Source organism: Argiope bruennichi, chromosome 5, assembly GCF_947563725.1.
Source record: "Argiope bruennichi chromosome 5, qqArgBrue1.1, whole genome shotgun sequence".
Taxonomy (NCBI): domain Eukaryota; kingdom Metazoa; phylum Arthropoda; class Arachnida; order Araneae; family Araneidae; genus Argiope; species Argiope bruennichi.
The window spans coordinates 20,150,912-20,173,773 of record NC_079155.1 but is presented as its reverse complement, the minus strand read 5'-3'; the positions used below and the strand labels follow the sequence as shown (position 1 = coordinate 20,173,773).

The window sequence follows — 22,862 nt, the reverse complement described above, 5'->3', positions numbered from 1 at the left end:
AAAAAAGACACCACAGATATGTCTTTTAAAAATATGTTTAGATAAAATAATATACAAAAAATATGGCCATTGAAAAATCTAAGAAATTTTCACATTTCTATCTTTGAATATGAAATATTTGAAATTCAAAATATTTTTCAATAGAATTTTTAAGATTAAACACATATGCAAAAAAAAAAAAAAAAAAAAAAAGTCTTTTATATTCTTAAATTTATACAGTGTTGAATGGAATAATTAAAATCTCTAAGAAAAGTAAGCATAATATTACACATGATTAAAAGAAATAATTACAATTACAACCATTTAAGAAAAACATGCAGCAATAGCTATTTCGAACAGAAGTTATATCTCTTCAAGATAAAATTTCTTAATCTCTTAAATAAATAAATAACTTTTACATTAAAAAAATAATTTAAAACAAAATAAACATTTCTTATTTATTAATTGAAACTTCAGCATAATTCACTGGCAGAAGTTGTAACAAAAATATCACACAGAATACAATTAGTTTTAAGCAATGCTTGTTAAACGATAATTTCAATGAAATTGATAATATCAATATTCAGATTCCAAGGAAAGCTGCAAAATTTTTATGCAGCAGCATTAGAATAAAAAAAAAAATTAAATAAAGTTAAAACATGCTGGTACCTGAAATTTTTACTTAATGCTTTAAAAACATATTTTATATGCAATTTTGGATTTGGTCAAATGTTAAAAGAAAGGTTTTAAAGTATTAAGCAGAATTTAAAAAAAAAAAAAATTGAATTTAAGTGATACAGAGATTATTTTAATGTTTCTTCTTTCTTTTACTATTGATTCATTCAGATTAAATTACTTTTATTCAAATAAATTATTTTTACATGAAATTTCGAATTTGGACCAATGGTTTCTAAAAATGTTTTTAAGTGTTAAGCAGAGTTTTCAAGTTTCTTCTTTCAGTATTTTTGATGACAGTCGATGGATTTATTTTTTTATTTGCATTATTCAATTTTTATTTCCTTAAAAATATTTTGTATGACAGATGGGCAATTGAATGATAGCCAACTTAAGTGTGTATGTGTAAACCAAATGAATCCAAAATGTTGAGATATGACATTTCTCCTAAACACTTAAAAACTTTCTTTCTTTTTTACAATTGATCTAAACCTAAAATTGCATATAATCCTAATTAGAAAATAATTTCAATATAATAGATTAATATTATCAATATTCAGGGCCTGAGAAAGGCTGCAATATCTTTATGCAGCATTAGGCTAAAAAACTTTTAGTAGAATTAAAACATGGCAATACTTAATTTTCTTTTTCTTTCTTTCTTTCTTTCTTTTTTTTTTTTTTTTTTTTTTTTGACATTTGGATGACAACCCATTTATATGTATGAGAAAGCAAATATATTTTCTTTGATCAGTTTCAAAAAAGCTAGGCTCTTTAACATTTCACTTAGGATGGCTAAAAAGTAAGTTTACACCAAAATTTCTTAGAGAATTACAATGACATAATTTTCTTTTAAAACATTTTCAGAGACACTAGACATGCTAAATAAATAAGAAAACAAAGTATTAATTAATGATAAGTAAAATAATAATAATTTTAAATTGCCACTAAACAGATTTAGCAAAATTCTTTTCATTGAAATAATTTCCTTTGAAATTATTTAAAGCTTTCCTTTAAAATTATATCTACCTGGATTTAAAAAATTTAAGATTATAATACGAAAATATCATAATTGTATCATAATCTTTGGGGAACTTCAATATTTAGCAATGCAATCTCATATTGGTACTCAGCCCCAAATTTTAAATTTGTTTTAAATTTATTAGACTGAGGAATTTAATATGCAATAAACAAGTGAGTAAAAATTTTCAGGAATGAAATGATAATTTCATTTACAATATCTATGTATTCTAAACCAATAATAAATAAATAAATACAACAATAAAATAATTATAGATAACATAGAAAATGGCGAATAAAATGGTTAATGAGTTCTTATTTAAATTCACCGTAAAAGTTCTGATAATGAGAACCAAAGAGTTATACTTCAAGAGGATTACACATGAAATAGTAATAGCAATTGTGAATGTGTTTACGGTATTTACAGCATGTATTAATTTCCTAGGATTCTACATGTATAGGTATAAGTTCTATCTACTGGTTTGACAGCTAAAACAGAAATAAATGCTAACGGTGACTTTGACATGCATTCAGTATATGAATAGCAATGTATGAATTTTGATAAAAACACAACTTTTCAAAAGAACATAGTTAAAAAGAGTTTGATTTTTGGGCACTATATTTGAAGAATCCTTTCCTTACAACATACTACTAGCAAAAATCACAATCTTCATCCCATGTTGTCTCAAAGTACATGTAATCCTATAAATAGAATTTAAGCATATCATTCATGAGAGTAAAGTGCTGTTATATTAATATTAAAATCCACACAAGGGAAAAATTAAAAACTAGTAAGTGATAAACATTTTAGTGAAACATTAAAATTATAATCCATTTTATGATAATCAAAGTGAAAATCAGATGCAGTTTCAGAATTAAGTGTCAACTCATTCTACGTTGTTTAGAAACATTTAAAATATTGCCGTTTGATAGCAATGAATAAGGTCCCAGTTATCATAATTATAACATACTAGGAAATCATCCATAAAAATTGGAAAGGTAAAGGTATCTAGTGTACCATTAAACAAAATACACAGAATGAAATTCTGCTAAGATTAATATTTTATGAGTTTTATGAATGAGTATAATAGGTATAAATAGTTTTTGTTGTTTGCTTGGAATAATATGTATTTTCATATATTATAGTAAATGTAATAAACTGGTGATTATGTGTAATACAAATGATTATTCATAACTATTTTTATCACAATATTCTCAAAATATGATTGTGAATAATCACTGATAATAATCACTAAGATAGAGATTTTATAAACTAACCAGAAAAATTGGTAAATGCTCAATAATCTATCACATTTACCCAAGTTTAGTAGTGATAACGTATAATCACCTGTAATTATACATAATCATCATTTTAATCACAATTACTATAACTTATATTATATATATATATATATATATATATATATATATATATATATATATATATATATATATATATATATATATATATATATATATATATCTTGATGATAGAGCAAATCTTTGAACGTATTACCTAATATTACAAGTATGAATAATCACAGATAATGATATGCAATCACTAAGTAGAGGATTTCATAAAGCGATTGGTAAAACTGATAAATATTCAATAATTAATCATATTTACCAAGTTTAGTAGTAATAATAAATAATCACCTGTAATTGTACATAACCACCAGATTAATCACATTTACTATAACTTGTATATATAGAGAGAGATGAATATTTGTTAGTATGCCTTTCATACAAATCTGCAGTTTTTGTTCTATCTTGATGAATTTGGCATACATGTTTTACAAGATAAAAGGAAACTCACTGTTGACTTTCCAAAGTCCTGAAATTAATTAAAAATGAAGCAAGTCTGAAGTGTTTTTCAGCTATATTTTCCAAAAATATAATCCCACAAAAATTATTTCTACACTATCTTTAAAACTTAAAAGATTACCTATTAATGATATTAATAGCATTTCTGTACAATTTTCTCTGATTTCAATACATTTTTTTTATTAAATTTGATACATAATAAAAAATAATGCTTTATTTTTATAATGTAATTTGAATTACTTCGCTTTTTTACTAAACTGTTCAATTACTCGCTGTTTTCAATGTTAAGACTAAAAAAACTGCTTTATTTGGATACTGATTCAGTAATAAGATTTTCATTTTAGCTTTTATTTTGCTATACATACACTTTTTATTTTGTATGTTTCAGTAATTTATAGTACATTGATTCTGTGAAATTCATATTTTGTCTCATCAAACAAGGTGAAATTTAAAATAAATGCATTTATATTAATAAGTTAATAGTTAGGAAAGCCAATATTCAATGGCTAGTCTATGATCTACAAATAAATGCACAGAATTTGTAACATAGAGTAAGCATTTTTAAATGAAAGGTTTTCCGTATTTGCTTCAATAACTTCATGAAAAAATATCTATTAATTGTTTGAAATAAATTTTTATATAACTTATGGTAAAAATGCACTAAAATACTGAAAAAAAAAACTTTTCCTTCAATACATTTTAAAAAGTAAGTAACTATAAATTATAAACTAACAAAAACTAAAAAAAAGAAAAGAAAAAAATTCAAAATTATTTTACTTTCGTAAAATAAAAATAATTGGTATTCAGAACATAAAACTTACAATCAAAAACAAAGCTCCTAATAAAGTTGCTTTCATCTTGACATCCAACTCAAGTGGAAATGAAATTCCAAAATGGTCAACATCTGTAAAAGTTTCTCGTAATAAGCCTGACCATTTCTTAGAAATCTTGCCAACTTCAATACCATCTGTAGAAAGTACCTAATAGAAAAATAATGGATTGATTAAAACAAACAACCAGTTTCCTTTGTTATTAATTTTAAGAAGAAAATATTTTTAAAGTAGTAAATAAATTTAAAGGACTTTATTTATAATTCTAGAAATAATGTGTTAAAAATATGTTGTCTCAGATTTTGTACTAATTTAATGAAATAAAATCAGAGTAAAATATATTAGCAATGGACAAATTTAAATTAAAACAATTTTAGAAGAAATCTGAAATATCTATTCTTTTTTCCAAGTTGAATAAATGCGTCAAAATAATAGAAAAACAAATTTAGAAATTCTGACTTTCTGAAGTATGGAAAATCTGAAATATACTTGTTTACTGAAAATTTCTAAAAGCAGTAGGCTAATGAAACAAATGCAAGAGAACAAGAACTAAATTTACTTAGAAAAGTTTAGGCATACAAATTCTTTCTTTCTTTTTTTTACTTAGATGAGACACATGAATTTGTCTTAAACAGAAGGAAAAGCGAATAACAAGGTACGTATATTAAATAGGTTAAAAAGAAAGTATGATGTAAAATTTGAGAGACACATTTCTCACCACATTTGTATTACAAAAAAAAAAAAAAAAAAACTTTTAGAAATTCTTGAAAATAGAAAATAAATGTTTAAGTTCCAAATAAATTTCTCACAAACATATGAAATAATATCAAAATTTATGTTTAAAGAAACTTTTAATTTGGAGCATAAATATGAATATGCTGCCTAGCATCAATGTAATGGGAACAGATATTCATTCAAAATGACATATTGAAACAATTTAAAATTAACGAACTGCAAGAAATATCAAACATATCTGGTTCATTAACATACAAGGTAGTTATAATTGAAGTTTGCCTATTCAGAAGGCTCTAAATCCCGTTCTATGGCTCCAAACAAAACAAAATTTCACTAGTATGTAGTACAAAAAATGCGCTCTGCAAAAATCGAAAAATAGTTAATATTTCTATCAACAGGTGGTGATGCTCCAATATCTAACAAAGAAAATGCACAGGCTGGAAAATTGATGATAGATATTTGAAATGATAGTATGTTGATTATTTAGTCAAATTAGAAATAAATATTACGTTAATATTCAAAGAATCAAAAAGAAAGATTAACTGAATCCGGCCCGAAGACTTTTTCAAGGGTCACCCTCAGGCAAGGATTCAAACCAGGGATTTTTTCTGTGAGGGGTCTGACTTTTCGTCCAACAAATTGACCCCTCGTGACCCGAAAATCCCAGAAAATTGAGGTTTTAGAGATAAATTAGTATCACAAGATTAAAACAAGTAAAAACACTAGCAAAAAACAAACCAAATAAGACCACAGCAAATCAAACCACAAGATACATGAAAAAAAGTAATATAAACACAAGGCAAATTACTTACAAAATGAAAGTACAAATCTGAAGAAAACTACTTGAGGTTAAAACGTGCTATTGTAGATGTATTTCGTTGAACTAAACTAAGATTTAATTTTTCCACGTTTACAGCTATATCCGCCTCCCACGTTTCGTCATAATGTATCGTCATCAAACTTGAAGCGCCATCTATTGAATTAAAACTCAAAGCTAACAAACCAGAGGAAGTCAGAAATTAAACAGACCCTCTCTTATCAAAACTTCTATATTGCAAAAGTTTTTGGGAAATTCGTTAATAGTTAAATTTTTAATGAGATTGTTTGTTGCTAAGATATAAGATCTTTTATTATTGCAAATTTTTTTAATTCTGTTAAATTGTGAAAATATCAAATTTTTGAAAATTTTAGAGTTTAAATTAGAATGGTAGTTACTAAGTTTAATTATTTTAAAGTTAAATTCATCCCTTTTATCATAAATACCTATCAAAGTTTTTCCATTGTCAATTTCTATATTTAAATCTAAATAATTAGCTTTAAGTTGATTTTCGTTTGTTTGAGTTAAAACTAATTCTTTTGGGTAACAATTAATAATATCATTAGGATTATCCACATTTAACAAAATTAAGTCATCAATATATCTCCAGCCTATTATTAAGTTAAGTTTAATTATTTCTTTTTCATAATAATGTAGGAAAATATTGGCTAACGCACTTGAAAAAGCTGTTCCCATTGGAATTCCTTTTTCTTGTTTATAAAAATTTATTCCGTTAAAAACATAGTTTTCTTTAATATTAAATTTACATAACTCTAACCAATTAGTTTTTGTAATAATATCTCTATTTAAATATTCTTCATATATATTAGTACAGACATCTATTAACTTTTCATGAGGTAGATTAGTGTATAAATTTTCAAAATCATAAGTATCAAGCTTATTAAAATTGTTATCCTTTAGAAAGTCCAAAATATCTTTGTTACTATTGATAATAAAATTATCTTCCTCTTTAATTTTGTTTAGGACAATTTTTAAGTATTTAAAGAAATGTTTTCCCGTATAGTAATTGTAACTGCCAGTGCTACAAGTTACGAATCTAAAATTTATTGGTTTTTTATGAAATTTTATTGTTGGGAAGAGGTAAGGGTAGTTTAAAGAGCAAGTTTTTATTTTAATTTTTTTAGCGAAAGCTAGCATCCTTTTATCCAATTCTTTTTTCCCGGTGTTAATTAATTTGTAAGTTGAATTAGAGTTATATTCCTTAGTTAGAAGTTCTTTATAATAATATTTACAAATTAAACCGAAATTATTTGCCGATTTATCTATTACTGTAATAACAAACCTCTCTTTTAAATTTTTTATTTCTTTTTTCAAAGTTTTGTTGAAATAAATTCCTCGTTCTTTAGTTCTAACGTTGTCTGCATTAAATTCTGTTTTAAAGTCTTCTAAAATCCTTACTTTCCATTCTCTGAAACCTTCTGGAGGCCAATGGTATTTCCTGGATAATTTGGAAATAAAAATATCCAAATCTTGTCCGATAGAAATTAAGATTTTTTTAATGTTAACTTTTTCTCTTAATCTAAATTTCGTGCCCCTTTCCATTAAATCTCTTAAAGAGTTAGAATCTATAATTTTTAAATTCCCTGTTATAATATGTCCTTTGTCAGCATCTATATAATCTTTATAAATATCTTTATTACAATTACAGTCTGTCTTGTCTATCTTATTTAAATTTTTGCTATAGTAATTATAGTTACAGATTCTTTTTCTTAAAGTTGCTGAATAACTAAATGCTATTGAAGCTATTGCATTATCCTTTAAAGGAAAAAATTCTTTATTGTTGTGCATAACTTTAGGTAACTTTAGGTTTTCGAAGCAAATATCCAAAAATCTCACTACACAGTATTCTTTATTTAAATTACTTTTAGTTTTAAATAGTAAATCGTTTTTTCCTATATTAAGCTTGAATTTGATAAGATCTAGAATTATGTATTTAGTGAATGAATTTTCAAACTTTAAATCTTCAAATTTGTTATTAATAAACCATCTAATTTTATTTTTTCTAAAGCCAAATAGATATTTCTTAATTTTAAGAATATTATCATTATTATGTTCCAAATTACACAAATTTTGAAAATCCTCAGTTACTATATCAAAATTGCCGCCTCTACCTTTTCCTCTCTTAAATCTTTTACTTTTGTTTTCATTATCTAGAAAGTCTTTAAAGATGTTAAGTTTGTTATAAATACAAATGTTATCCAAATCCCCGTAACCTTCTCCATTTAATTTACTATTGAGTCCATAAGGAAACAAAGTTTTTAAATTACATATATAAATATTTTCCAAGTCTAATCTTTTATTTAAATCAGGCATATTACCATTCTAAAGGCATATTACCATTATACTAAATTGATTATTTAGTATAATGGTAATATGCCTTTAGAATGTTTATTTATTAAACTATTAAAGCGCAATAGTCAGACAGTTTCGAGAAAATGGCCCTCAAACTTTTAGTATAGCTTATATACTAACACTGTGTCACAGTCACCGAACACCCGAATAGCGTAGTTGGTAAAACATGGACTTAGCATCATGAAATCCGAATTCGGTTCTGGGCTAGTGATTTTAATTTTTTTTTTTCAAAATACTTTACCAATTTACAAAGAGTTTTAATTAATATATTTTCCACTTTTTTTATACAAAAATAAATGTTTATTCTTCCCTTTCTTGAATTACAATTTAATTTTTAGAAAAAAAAATAATTATAAATTTACATGCGCTTTTGTTTATATATTCAAAATTATCTAAATTAAATCAACAATTTAGAGATGGTTTTAATTAATATGCTACTCATTTTTGTTAGAAAAAAAAAGTTTTTTTTCCCTTCTTTTTAATATGTGAGTTATAATTTAATTTTTAAAAGAAAAATAATTATGTTCATTCATGCGGTACTTGAATTATAATTTGATTTTTAAGTATTAAAATACTTATAAATAACTATTATTATCTGAAAATCATTAGAAGTTTCCATTTTTTTAATTTTAATAATGAAAAATTATTTGGTATAATTTAACGAAACTATATTTATATCGGAAATTAAAGAAAGCGGCTGAAATTAATAAAAAAATATATCAGTAAACGTTTCCAATATTAATAACCGAAAAAAAAAGCAAATGTTAAGTTATAGAATGCATAGGCAGATAGTTCAAATTTTTTTAATAACAGGATACGGTATGCTTTCGCTGGCCGATTTTCTGTAGAAAGACAAATACAGGATGTGCCATACATTTGAAATTTATGCTTTTTAAAATGTTATTTTCAAGATAATGTTTGAATTTAAAAACATTCCTTAATATTTGATAGTTTATTGCATTTTTAAAAATCTTTTAATATTTATAAATAAAGAATCTTTTTATGATAATTCACCCACTTTTTTGATAATTTTTTCTTTAAAAAAAAATCGGAATTTCATTTTCTTTCTCAGTTTTCAAAATCTCAGCATGTTTTGCGTAATTTAAAATAAATTTGCTGAAATTAAACTTCACATTAACAAGGAAAAGTTTCATGCAGAGCTTATTCATTATTATTTCACACCATTGACCGTACCTGAAAATTTACACTCCCACAAAATGAAAATGTACAAAAGGGTCCTTCAATCTTTAGTACTGCGTCACCGCTTTCATTTTCAATTTGAAATTGAGGTTTAAAAATGCTCCATTTTTGGACTACTGCGCCAATAAACTGCCCAGGAGGTGCAAACACCTCTAATCTCTGTAAAGAATTATTAGAATTAAAAAAATTGACATGATTGTAAGTTATGAAAAAAATTGAGGGAAAAAAGTATGTATGTAACAGCAAACACATCAAATTATAATTTTTCAATACGTCCTCAATAATCCATGTACAGAAAGAGAGAAAATTTATGAAGTGAATTATAATGATTCAGTGTAATGCATTTGTGCAGGTTGAGGTTCGAACTCGCAACGTTAGGGTTCGTAGCCGAGTAACAAAGCCACTAGACAAAAGTGTACACTCTTCTCTGGAAGTTGTTAACTGGCTTATAATGTTACCACCACATATTCTTCCACATAAATAGAAATGTGTTTCACAAGATCACTAATCCCTCCCCTCCCCCAAACAGCTAGGATTATAAATATCAGTATATAATTTTATGAATTTTAAGATTAATGAACTAGGAACATTATGACACTTTTTCTTGACAGGAAATAATTGAATTAAAAATAATTTTCATTATATTGTGATGTGCTATTTTTTTGCAGATTTACGAAATCAAAATAAATAAGTTCAAAACTGATATTGTATTGTAATTTAATAACAAAATGATTCCTTTTTTTCAATCTTTTCAAAAGGCATTATTTCTTTTAATTTTGCAAAAAAAAAAAAAAAGTAAATGACTTTAATAAGAATTAAATAGCAAAAGCTGGTATAAAAATGACATAAGTTCATCAAAAAGCATTACCAAAATGTATTGATAATATGATTCGTTATAGCTGGTACAAAATATATGTATTAAAAGCGTCAAGAAATTACAAGCATATGCACATGATATTTTTTAAAAAAAAATCAAAACTGTATACTTCCTGTCTAAAATGATCTAGTAACTGTTTTTCAATTATAAAAACAGTAAACAATTATCTATATCTATTCTTACTCAATGTGGGTGTGAGTGTGTTGGCGCTCTACAGGCTAGACTGTTCAACCTACAACTATCAATTTGGTATGTGTATGCCTAGTAGACCGGGAAAATGCCACTCGGAGCGATTATTTTGAATTTTGAATTAGCGTTTTAATTTTTTAATTAATTAGCGTCTAATTAATTAAAAAATTAAGCGAAATATTAGCGTTTTCCGCTATAACTTCCGAAAATATTACAGTGCAGAATTGATGTTTGCACATTCGTTAAAGCTCAAATAATTATCTTTTTAATTATATCAATGCTTTAACCTATAAATTAAGTTTCGATTTTTAATGATTTTTTAAAGAAATATTTTAAACATATTTTTCAACAATATATTTTGCACAAAAAAAAAAAAAAAAAAATTAATCTGCATGAGCACGTAAATGGGGAAAAAATTAGCTTTTATCAACGTGGTGTTATTAAACACTAACAGAAGTTCAAATTAAAAAAATAAATCAACTACTATTGCAAATTAAATATATAAAAGGGTAATTTTCAACATGTGTCTGCAGGAAGTGAAAAAAATTTGAAATATATTTTCTAAAAAGTACATGGTGGAAAAGTTTTCTATGATCTTTTACAATATCTATATTATTAATTCAATAAAACAATTTAATTTACGACAAACATGGTTTAATACATATACAGTATAATCACTCTAATCAGCTCCCATCAGCTAATTTGGGGCATTTATCTGCTAACAAAATGGTCTAAATGAACTAAATAATTATATTTCATATAACTTGAGTCAATAAATGCTCTAATGAATTACGAATTTTAAATTTTTACATAGGTCCTCTGCCCTTTGAATAATATTTAACATAATATTCTAGCAACACTAATATTTTAAATAAAAATTGTTGAACTCTAATCAACTAACTAAAACTGACTAATTTATGAAATCACTCAATCACTAAAACTGACTAATTTATGAAATCACTCAATCACTAAAACTGACTAATTTATGAAATATTAATATAACTTTTCTATAAAAACTAGCGATTTTAAACCACTTCATCGACCGTCTCAAAAAAAAAAAAAAAAAAAAAAAAAAGATATGCCAATTTTTTGCCAGGATTTCTTGACAGTGATTGGCCTATGATTATGAAAATGTTGATTGTTCTAAAATTGATATATAAAAACTTCAGATTTGACTGAAGAAGATAAAAACGTTTATTTATTTATTTAAAAGTTGAAGTGTCAAGAATTTTTCGCAGAATATGATTCCTTAGGACAAAAGGACTATGTAAACTTTAACTTCATAATTTTTTCATAAGTACATTTATTCACTAAAATAAAATATTTTTATTTACATCAATTAAATATTTTGATAGTAAAACTAAAACTGAATTTTACGATGAATCAGAAATTTTTGAGTAATTCTTTAAGATATTATATAAATTACGAAAATTATTCTGCAGTGCACATACTACTTCAATGAGAAACAATTCTGCTTTCAATTTTCATATTTAAAAAAAAGACATGGTTGGTGTATGTAAAAAAATGTTTTTATATTAACTTTAGTTTAACATTTCCACTCTAATTTAAAGTTGACATTTTATGGCCGCTGACCTAACTATTTTAAAGAGAGATTAAGACTATTTAAAGAGAGATATAAGTAGTATAATGAACAGAACTATTTAAGGCCTACATAATAGTATGACTAAATAGTATAACTATCAAAATCTAAAGCTTAAAAATATTTTGCAGAAAAAAGATACTAAGAGACCAAGTTACATAAAACATTTAATTGAAAATTTTAGCAATCATTAATACTGGCGAACCAGATGGCAAGTATTTAATAAAATGCAACAATTAAAATAAAATTGATTTATTAAACACTCTATTTTGAAGTTACACAAGGAGTTATTTGGAATGAATCTTATAATTTCATGATGAGGATGATATTTAAACCCATTTCTTTCTCTCAAAAGTTCCATACCATAAGAACAAGACTGCAAAATATATACACACACACACTGCACATAGCATAATAATTCAACATCAAAATGAAAATCATTTTGATGAAAAATTTGATCATCAAATGAAAATCATTATTCCTTTATATCTACTGGTAATAAAGATGAACGTGTGTGTTTGTCGGCGTTTTACAGGCTAGACCATTTGACTTAGAGCTTCAAAATTTTTGTACAGGTATATCTTGCAGACTGAAAATTTGCACATAGGAGTACCTTTTTTAAAATTATTATAATCTTAATTTATTAAAAAATTAACCTAGAGTTTGATATTTTTCTTTGATAACTTCAAAAAATATTCCTGCAAAAAAAAAAAAAAAAAAAAAAAAAAAAAGATATTTTCACTGTTTTTAAATCTAAAAAAAGTATCTTTTCAATGAGGCTACTTTTGTTGCTGTAAACTTCTTTAGTCTAGATTTAATCAGGCATATGTTTAAATATATTTCAAAACAATGTTTTAATAGCTGAAAATGGAACCAAAATTATTTTTATCGTTTTATCAAATATTTGATTGCGCGATTTCCTTCCATTGTTGAAAGCTAAAGAAAAATTCTATTTAATAGTTTACATTATGAATAAAAATGTGATGTTACAAAATTGTTAAAATTAGAAAATAGGAGAATCCGTCATTTATGCTTTTAATAATGCCATGACATAGAATAAGTTTCCATTAGAAAAGTTCGTAGACACAATAAACAGATCATATTTGAAAAAAATTAAAATAATTTTTTTTTGTATTTGATATCCAGAGAAACAGCTGATAATAAATAAATAAGATCACTAAAGACAACCAGTAAATCATGAATAACACATTATAACTTTTCATAAGAAATTAAATGAAAAGGATCATAGAATTTTTTTAGTTTAACTAGAGTATATTATTACAATAATTAGGTAATTTCTTTCTCTTGGCATGAATGAAACAGATGATGTTATAAAAGTTTGAAATAAATCAATAAAAAATAAATACATGTTTCAGATATCACAGTTGATTTTTTTTAAACAAAAGAATGCAAATTTATTCAAACAAACCTGTAAACAGCAAGGGAAACAACAAAAAGAGCATCGAAGATCTCTAGATAAATGTATGATCTCCGTGCCATAATTATTTTTTATCTTTAAGTCAAATGGTCGGCAACTTCCACAACAGTTTCTTGTACAACAACCGGTATCTATAAAAGTAAATCGGAGATTTCAAAAACTACAGATGAAATAACAGATACATAAAAAAATGACAGAATGAAATGAATGTTTTACTTCATTTGTGTGTTAAATAAGTTACAGAAGGGTTAATGAGATTAGTATCCCTATATCAAGATGAAAAAGATTAATTTTGAACAGATACTTTCATTGCGAGAGATGGTTTGAAAATGATAATGACATCTGCAATCATCAAACTCATTCTTCTATCCTATCATGGGAAAATTTTTATAATATTAGATTCAGTCTATATCAGTACACACAAAGACATGATCTGTTCTGGAATTTGATATTGATATTGCTACTCTTCGTTCCTAAATTCGAAACTCTAAAATCAGACATAGAGACTCCGCAAATTATGTTATATACATGAACCTAAATCTATGATATACATTTGATTTTTAAGTTTAAATCTAATATCAAAATGTGTGATTAGATGTTTAAATAAAGACGAGGTACAAAATAATTCACACACGTATGAAAAAGTATACGGTATTTTACAACTGCAGTACACCTGTGCAGTTTGTTCCATTAACATCATAAAATGAGAGCTGTCTCCACCTGCCAAAGTATCCAGGGTAATATGAATATCGAACTGCAGCAACAGCATAGTTAGATACTGCGGTGAATTGAGGTTGGCACTGAGAAAGGCAGTCATGGCTAAAACGAAATACTTTGCAACATTCTCTAATGAAATTACTTTAATACAATTTAGTTTTATTTTGTACAATAATTTTCAATATAGTTATTTCACTGGAAAGAAAAACACGAATATTTTTATCATACAAACGAAAATTAATTGAAAATTCCTCTTTTTTAGAGAAATAAGGGTGTTAAGAAAGGCTGTTTATAATTTATTATTGCAATAAATAAACAATAAAATCCCGACACATCGAGAAATTTCAATTAATTTTAGACGATATACCACAATGATGAAATTCAATCACCACCCAGCTCTATCTCTCTCATTAGTTGGCATATGAACTTATTGCACTCTCTAGGAATGCATTATTAGACGTTTATAGAGGCGTGACTCCTTAAGAGCATTTAGCATCAGTCCAAGTAATGGACACAATAGAATTTTGGGTATGCAAAGCATACACAATATAAGAACACAATATTTCAATATAAGAACTTAGGTAAAATAAAAAAAGATTTATTTTCAAACGTAGCATAAATAGGTCATAACGTTAAAAACTGTGAGATCAGTATGAAGTAAAAGATTTTATAAAGTTCTCGCCGAGATTCTGCAAAAATTACCGACAGTCAATGGGTTCAATGTAGCGGGTGCAGGGTGAAACAATCCAATAGGCTCAATAATAAATATGGACGTTTATTCTGAGTGAAGATACAATTATACAAAAGGATAAAACACTGTCGAGACGTACGCAAGTACATCACTTACAATGTAAAGTAACACATAAGCAGCAAATCAGTAGTAAACAACCGCAACAGTTCAAAACGGTCAGACAAAACACTGCAGAAAAAGAGATTTCACACAACTATTCACATCCCCTGAAACGTCTGCTATTCACCACTGTCTCCACGCACTCGTCTGATTACAAGATTCGGTACATGACGAAATACTGTCAATATCAGCTTAACTGCTTCCCGGTCAGGTCTTCTATTTTATTTTTTACAGCTTCTGAGACAAGCAGAGAAAGTTCTAGAAAGATTATTTAAAATCGCGTCTTAATGGAAATATCGCCAAAACTGGATTCTATTTGGATTCTACCATTTTGCCGCCAACTCGCCAAATGGCTGCCATGTTTGTCACTAAGCTTGGGGTGGCCATTAGTCCGTCATCCGTTCAGGATCCATCAGAGTTGTCTACAAAAAATTGCGTCTCTTACGATAGAACTAACTGCAGGGAAGCAATATTACAAATTCGTATTAAACTCAAAGAAAAGGTATTAAAAGTGATGATTTATATTGTAAATTACAAATATAATTGCAAAAGCATTCATCAGTATTTTTATTTATTTTTTACAAAGACAATACTGGTGAGACAATACTTGATTTAATTTTTATAACACTCACAAATTAAATTCTAATATATGAACACTGTACAATAAGATTCTGAACATGCTTGGGATAGTTAAATCTGAATAAGTGACACAAATTAAAGCATTAAATATAAATTGGTGGAATGTAAATCTTTTCTCAGTCAAATCATCCAATAATTGGAGAAAATTTAATTAGAAAGTTTAGTTTTAGAAACATAAAGTTATATATAACGTTATAGACAGCTATAGAGTCACTCGTAGTGACAAAATTCTATAAACCTGGAATTGAACACAAATGAAATTTATTATTCATTAGGAATGATCTTCTTAGCAAGTCATACTAAAGATCTTTGCGGTATTATAAGCTTGGAGACATTGTACACAGGATCAGATTACTTTTGGAATTACTCAAGAATTAGTTTTTAGTTTATTGAAATTAGAATTTATGTATTGATGGACTTTATTTTAGTTAAGTACAAATATGAATAATAAAAATGCCAATTAATTATGAAAAGGATATTTAATAATCAAAGCAACTCAATTAATTGTTCCAAAGTCAAAGATATTCTTAATTCCTTTATGCTTAGAGAATTAAGAATGAATCTGGTAATCATTCTAATAATCATTCTCTTGATTTCAGAATATGTGAATCTTGAATGATTCAATATGCAAAAGCAAAGTTTTCTGAAATGCATTTTAAATGAAACAGAAACATGGATCCAAAATTGCAGTTTGAAAAAAAAAAATGAGACTATGCCACAACTTAATGACTTGACAAATATAAATAGATATAATTACAATCTAAAAATTTGATATAAAAATGCATTCAAATTTGCCTTCTTTAAACTTTTGTCTGAAAGAAAATCAGACACTTCTAGAAAGATTTAAAATTTTTACTTAATATAACATTAATCAGGAGGAAAAAAAGTAAAATAATTATATTTTACAAAAACGCAGCAGTTTCTTACCTTCTCTTGCAGTATAAATGTTTTGGCCCAAGATGTTCTTTACTATATATTTATTTTTGTTTTCACAATTCAAGCCATCTGAAATGAAAAGGATTTTTTGAAAAGAAGCATTTTAAAAAGAAAGGCATTAAAAAAATACCTGTGGATTCATAACTTTTATAACTTGGACATTACAATGACAATATTTCAATAAGACACAATATTAACACACAGTGTATAACACATTAGTCAAGTTTGATTTGATTTAAATATTAATTATTTAAATAAATAAAATTTAAAAATATATTTTAGTTAAATGATTAAACTAATTTTTAAATAAATAAATATACCATAATAACCTTTTATTTTGAAGTATAATATTCAATTTTTTTTTATTTGAATTTTTCTAAAATTGCAATAATCTTATCTGAACTACACTTTACTTTTTTTGCTGAAGAAGTAGCTGTAAAGTGCTTATGCCATTTGCAGTGGTGAATGATATCACTAAACATGTTGATGTGATACTTAAATAAATAAAGAAAAAAGTCTTTTAAAGATGTTCCTTTTTTGACTAAAGATGTAGCCATAGGGCTTTTTTATGAAATTCCACTGTGGTAAATATTATCTATGTCTGTTTCATATAATGGCTAAACATTTTTTATAAGACATCTCGATGCATAATATTCATATGTAAGTAGTGTTTATTATTCTCTATCATACCAATTGCTTTTAGAAATTAAAAGGCTCTCGTTGAAATGTAGTGTAGTATAATCTAAATTAAAATTTAAATGCATTTCTTCATTAGCATTATAGGTAGCTTATATTTGTATACAGAAAGTCATTTCCCAGGAAGAAAAGAAAAATAATAAAGCTGTAAAGATTATTGCAATTGTATAAAGAATATTATATATAAAGAAACTTTATTATATAAAGAAAAAACACAATAAGCAGGCACAAAAATAATTATTTGGAAAGTGTAGTTAAAAAGACTCAATTGAAATGTCTGCATATTATAAGAATTGGCATCAAAACAACTCAGTTCTTATTAAAATTTCTTTTCAGTGTAGAAAAATGATGAATGATGGACCAAACACTTGCAGATTATGATAGATAATGAAGGTGCATTGCCATGTGCAGCAATCATCCATTCATCACATAACAGAAATTTGGTTGCATATTATCCTTTAAGCACTAGGCATAAAAAGTAGAACTTACTGTTCAACCATTAAAGAAGAATGTGTAATGGACCAAGTCAAATTATAAGGAAAAAAATTTATGAACGGCATGATTTTGACTGAATTATAATTCTGATTTTTTTTATAGGCTTTTCTAATAATTTTTCATTTATAGTTTATCTTTTGCTTTCTATTTTGAAAAATGTTAGTATCTAACATTTAAATCTTATGCTTTACATTAAATAAAGACCAAAATAAACATACACTAGAGTTCAGACATTTGGACTAAAACATTTGTCATCAAAAAGTCACTTTAAATATTGTAAATATTGTATAGTAAGCATTCTCACAACATATCAACAGAAGATCCCAAAACATACTGGCAAGTGGTGAAGCAAACCAAGCATAGGTGCCAACACAACCAGAATTTGCAAAATATAGCCAAAATTCAACAAATTTCCATTACCTTAACTTGATGTCACATTCATAGATGATTTGTCACAAGTGATAATAGAAGGAAACAGGCTTGATTAAAACTTTCCAGTTGGTGCAGAAATAGAATTAAATTAATCTCAAAATTTTGGTCAGATGTTTACATTTCAGATATAATTTTTTTCTTCAACCCTAAGACTCTATTAGAATAATATATGCATAGGATTTCAACTAACTCAATTTATCAGCAGTCATCTGGAGAGTTAATCAGCAACCAGAAAGAACAAAAGATATCAAATGTGTATATATATATATATGTAATGATATTTTAACTCTAATTTCAATTTAATTAATTTTCAAGATTTTATCTTAATTTAGCCCATAGTAACATTATTCTAAAATATTCTCTTATTTCGTGATCCAATTCCACTGTCTCTACTTAATTAATTCAAGAGAAGCTTTGTTAAATTGTTGAATCAGCTAAAATCTAACTTTCCCACACTACGCGTGAAGAGATAACATACCGCTGATCAAGCAAATTCTTTTTCAAAATCTCCCTGTGTTTCCCCTACCTTGTCTACCCGTGTAATGAAAATCCCTATCGAAATCTCATAATACATTAGCACTGTAAAGAAATATTTTCCCTATCAAAATCATAGGTTATATAAGACCAGGGATAAAATGTCTAAGAGCTCTTCCCACATTCCTTTCTGTGTCGTTCTGTGTGCTCGTCGCTTCTACATATGCTTGCTTCTTCAAAATGAAATAAAACGACGTCACGAAATTAAAAGTATCTTCATTGTCTTCAAACTGCATCTTGCTTCACAACAAATAATATTACATATATATATATATATATATATATGTGATATTAAGAGAGTAACAATAATATTAGCACTGCATCATCCCCCATTAAAATGCTTGATACACTTGAAAAAAAACATATATATATATATATATATATTAAGTTTCTTATATTTAAAAACTGTATATAACATTTCATACATGTCATCAATAATTTTGTCAAATTACTTTGAAAATTTTGATAACCTATATTCCTGAAACTATAACTTTCACGATTCAATGTAATAGATGTTATTTCACTGATTTCATGTCATTCCTTTTCAGAAACATTCAAAAGCATGGAAAAATATATATCTATAAATCTGACATTAGATTTTTTTTATCAGGGTCAATAGAAGGATGCAGTTACTCAAAAATGTAAAAGAAATCAACATTTTCAAAAAAATTTCACTATTTAAAAGGATATCTAATATCTAATTCTTATTATTTAATTTTTTTTTTACGTTTTTTGTTACTTTTTATTAAATCAAAGATTAAAAGTTTGCTGTTAAAGAAAGATGCAATGTATCTAATTTTTGATAAGTAATATAAAACATACACAGATACAACATAATCAGTTTTAAAAAATGGTATTTTTTGATAACCTATAGATATACAAACTATGAAATTATAATTTCAATTTGGAGTTTAGCTTATCTTCAACTGCTAGCAAGTCAAAAGCAAAATAAAACTTAACAGTTGATCATGGACTTCACTCAGAAATAGTTAATTTCCATATTCAGTGAAATATCTTTATGAAGCTGAGATCATTTATGGATACCAAAAGTAATTTCCCTAGTATAAATTTAATATTTTTATCATTGATGTTCATGCACAAAATTGAAAATATAAATTTAACCAATGAGTGATTTCAATAGCATAGAAGTTTCAATTTTTATTAAAAAATAATCCTCCTATTTTTTCTTTAAGTAATAAAAGCATGAGAAAAAAATAACAAACTTAAAGAAATTTCCTCTTTTTGACGAACAAGAAGCTGATCGATCACTGTCAGGTACTGAAGTTCCCGAGGACAAACAGGAGTATCAGTATCTATGGGCATCAATTCAGCATCTATAAATAATAAGTAAAATAATTACACACATTAACACTCAGGTTAGAAATTAATAGAGAAAATTACAAAATATCCATGAAGTTTTAAAAGAACAAGGTTAGAAATACAATAACATTATTGAACAATAATGAAGCCAAAGAAATTTAAAATTACCTAAAATATCAAATTTGAAAAAGGCATTTCACTGACAGATTTCTATTTTTAATGTTAGAGATATAGGAAGTACTGCTATTGTCTAAAAAGAACTTATAGCTTTATAAAATATTTAAATTTTAAATGTAATTAATTTAACATGTTTAAACAAAATTATTCTATAAAAAGATTCTATTTTCATCTTATAATAAGGATGAATTCACTCAATATCTTGAAAAATTACAGAAGTTTCTTTCCTTGTCTACTATATATTGTAATAAAGAAATTTTTTGCTGCAAATCAGTCTGGATTATTTTTAAGAAAAATATCTAATAAGATGAATTCTTTGTATTAAAAGATTGTGCCACATTTGACAATTTTGCTTGAAAGAGAAGTTTTAAATCTCTTAATTTTCATTAAAATACCAATAAAAATGAAATTTTTAATTAGTAAAAATAAGTAAAGATTGTAGATGTACTGGAAATGGTCTTATAAACATTTAACAGTTAATAAGATTTTTTTAAAAATAAATATATAAAACTATCTCTTTATTTTACATAGATAACCATAATATAGGATTTTCCTAAAAAATAATATAAAAATTCTTGAATAATTTAGTTAATATAATAAATTTATATATATATTAGTAATATGCCATAGAATTTTAATTTAAAAATTCCCTTTCACTGAAAGAATTTTTAATCTTTCCTCAGAATTAAACTATTTTCAAATTTAATTAATAATTTTACTTAAAAGAAACTACTGCATTTTGAACGCAGAACTTTTGAATGAAAAATATTTAATATGAATCGTGAAATATACAATATTATAATAAATGAATTTAGGCATCAAGCTTAATAACTTTCATATATAGATGTTATATGTTATAAAAATACAATGAGCTGTGCTAAATAAATTCTATAAAAGTCTAATCACATTTGGAGTATTCAGTCACTATATTGAGCTAAAAAATACATTGATTTAACTAGTAAATGGAATATCAAGTTCATAGATATCATACACGAGAAAAAGAACATTGAAAAGGAACAATAAAATGAAACTATACTAAATTGACAGTAATTAAGGCTATAATTAAAGGGGTGGAAGTTAAATATCTAATGTACGTAGCTCTGAAAAATAAATAATATAATTCACTTCCTAAAATATTATTCAGTACTTGCAGGTTTTTGCAACAACTACATGCCAATTTTCTAGCACATTAAAATCAGAGTTATTTTTATGTAAAATATATAAATATTGTACAATAACAATAAAAGTAATTTTAATAATTTCAGCACTTTAGATTCAATGAAAAAATTATTTTGAATGTCTTTCATAAATTATTAAATATGAAGAAATAATATATAAATACAAAGTTTTTTTAAAAAACTACAAATCATTAAAAGGAAAGTACAGTATTACATTAAGCACACAATACATATCAATGAAAAACTTACCAGGTTGCAGAGCACCTGGAGGTGGGTTACCAGATCTGGGTTTTGATTGAAAAGTCATCAGAATTCCTGGTTAGAGATATCTTTTTGGAAAAGGGTATGTTTCCATAGGCTATGGAGAACTCTCAAGAGAGGGAAATTTGCAAATTGATATCCTGGACCAGAAAGATATGATGCTGATTCCCTAACTCAAGAATATCAGCCTAGATGGTAGGACACTTTTAAGTAATGAAATATGTAATGCAAATATCTTATTCAAATAATATACAGAGAAAAAGTGTAGCATTCCGAGAGACACATTTAAACACCTGAAAAATGTTTTGAATACACGCAAGATTCCAGTTTATTAAAATTTTAGTTTTGACATACAATAATAAATGCAGTGCTATCTTGAATCTGTGTTTCTCTGTTAATAAATAAATTCTAGTGTTAAAATTTCTTTTTTGGCATACATTTGAAACAAAAATGTTAGATTAATATAGTTGGTTTTTGTTCCCAAGTTGTTAATTTATTTATTAACACTATTTATTTCCTATTAATTTGAAATCAATATATATGTGATGTTATCTAAAATATAAAGCATTATTAATGTACTTGAAAAAATAATAAAAAATGCTTCTATATTGATACTTCCACCATCGTGGATATCGCTAAAAGTTTATCGCCAACTAAAGAAAAAAGCGTACTCATTCTTACGCTCTCAGTAACGATATATAGTTTGTACCAGACATGGTCCTCTGTTCCGAAACCGCAATAGGAACGACTACCCGATTTCTTAAACAGCACATTACCGCAGGTCTGACCAGTCTAATTAGTGGAATCCGCAAAACGAGCGAAGGTGTTGCGCTACCGGCCGCCATATTTTTAGTCGCCAAGTTTCTTCACGAGGAGGAGCTTCTTTCATCAATCGTTGCTATGGGAACAGCTCAATATGTGCAGAGGTCTGCTCAGAAATTTAGAAACTAGTGGAGCAATTGGTTTTGTTCAATGATACCTATTGGAAATGATTTTTTTTTGACAAATAATGTATGCCTTTGATATTGTACAAAATATTAAAGCAATAAGAAGAAAAAAAAATCTTTCTGTTT

The 22,862-nt window shown here is 26.0% G+C and overlaps 1 protein-coding gene across 2 annotated transcripts; it reads right to left on the bottom strand.

The window, feature by feature from the left end:
- Positions 1-200: 200 nt before the first annotated feature.
- LOC129969417 (phospholipid scramblase 2-like) lies at positions 201-22,644 on the bottom strand. Of its 2 annotated transcripts, none has more exons than XM_056083983.1 (8): positions 22,461-22,644; positions 21,778-21,977; positions 20,077-20,187; positions 16,688-16,765; positions 13,546-13,685; positions 9,445-9,609; positions 4,317-4,475; positions 201-2,373 (listed from the first exon to the last, which is right to left on the bottom strand). In XM_056083983.1, the coding sequence occupies exons 2-8, from the start codon at positions 21,833-21,835 to the stop codon at positions 2,323-2,325; spliced, it is 762 nt and encodes a 253-aa protein (XP_055939958.1). In that variant the 5' UTR covers positions 21,836-21,977; positions 22,461-22,644; the 3' UTR covers positions 201-2,322. The 2 variants fall into 2 exon arrangements, with proteins under 2 accessions (XP_055939958.1, XP_055939959.1); XM_056083984.1 differs by having other exon boundaries at positions 22,471-22,644.
- Between the last annotated feature and the right edge of the window lie 218 nt (positions 22,645-22,862).

Excerpts from the sequence above, each read along its gene's own strand:
- LOC129969417 (XM_056083983.1), bottom strand. The coding sequence starts at position 21,835 with ATGACTTTTCAATCAAAACCCAGATCTGGTAACCCACCTCCAGGTGCT. Across the intron at positions 20,188-21,777 it reads TCCAGGTGCTCTGCAACCTG|ATGCTGAATTGATGCCCATA; the intron begins GTAAGTTTTTCA and ends TATTATTTATAG. Across the intron at positions 13,686-16,687 it reads CATTTATACTGCAAGAGAAG|ATACCGGTTGTTGTACAAGA; the intron begins GTAAGAAACTGC and ends TTACTTTTATAG.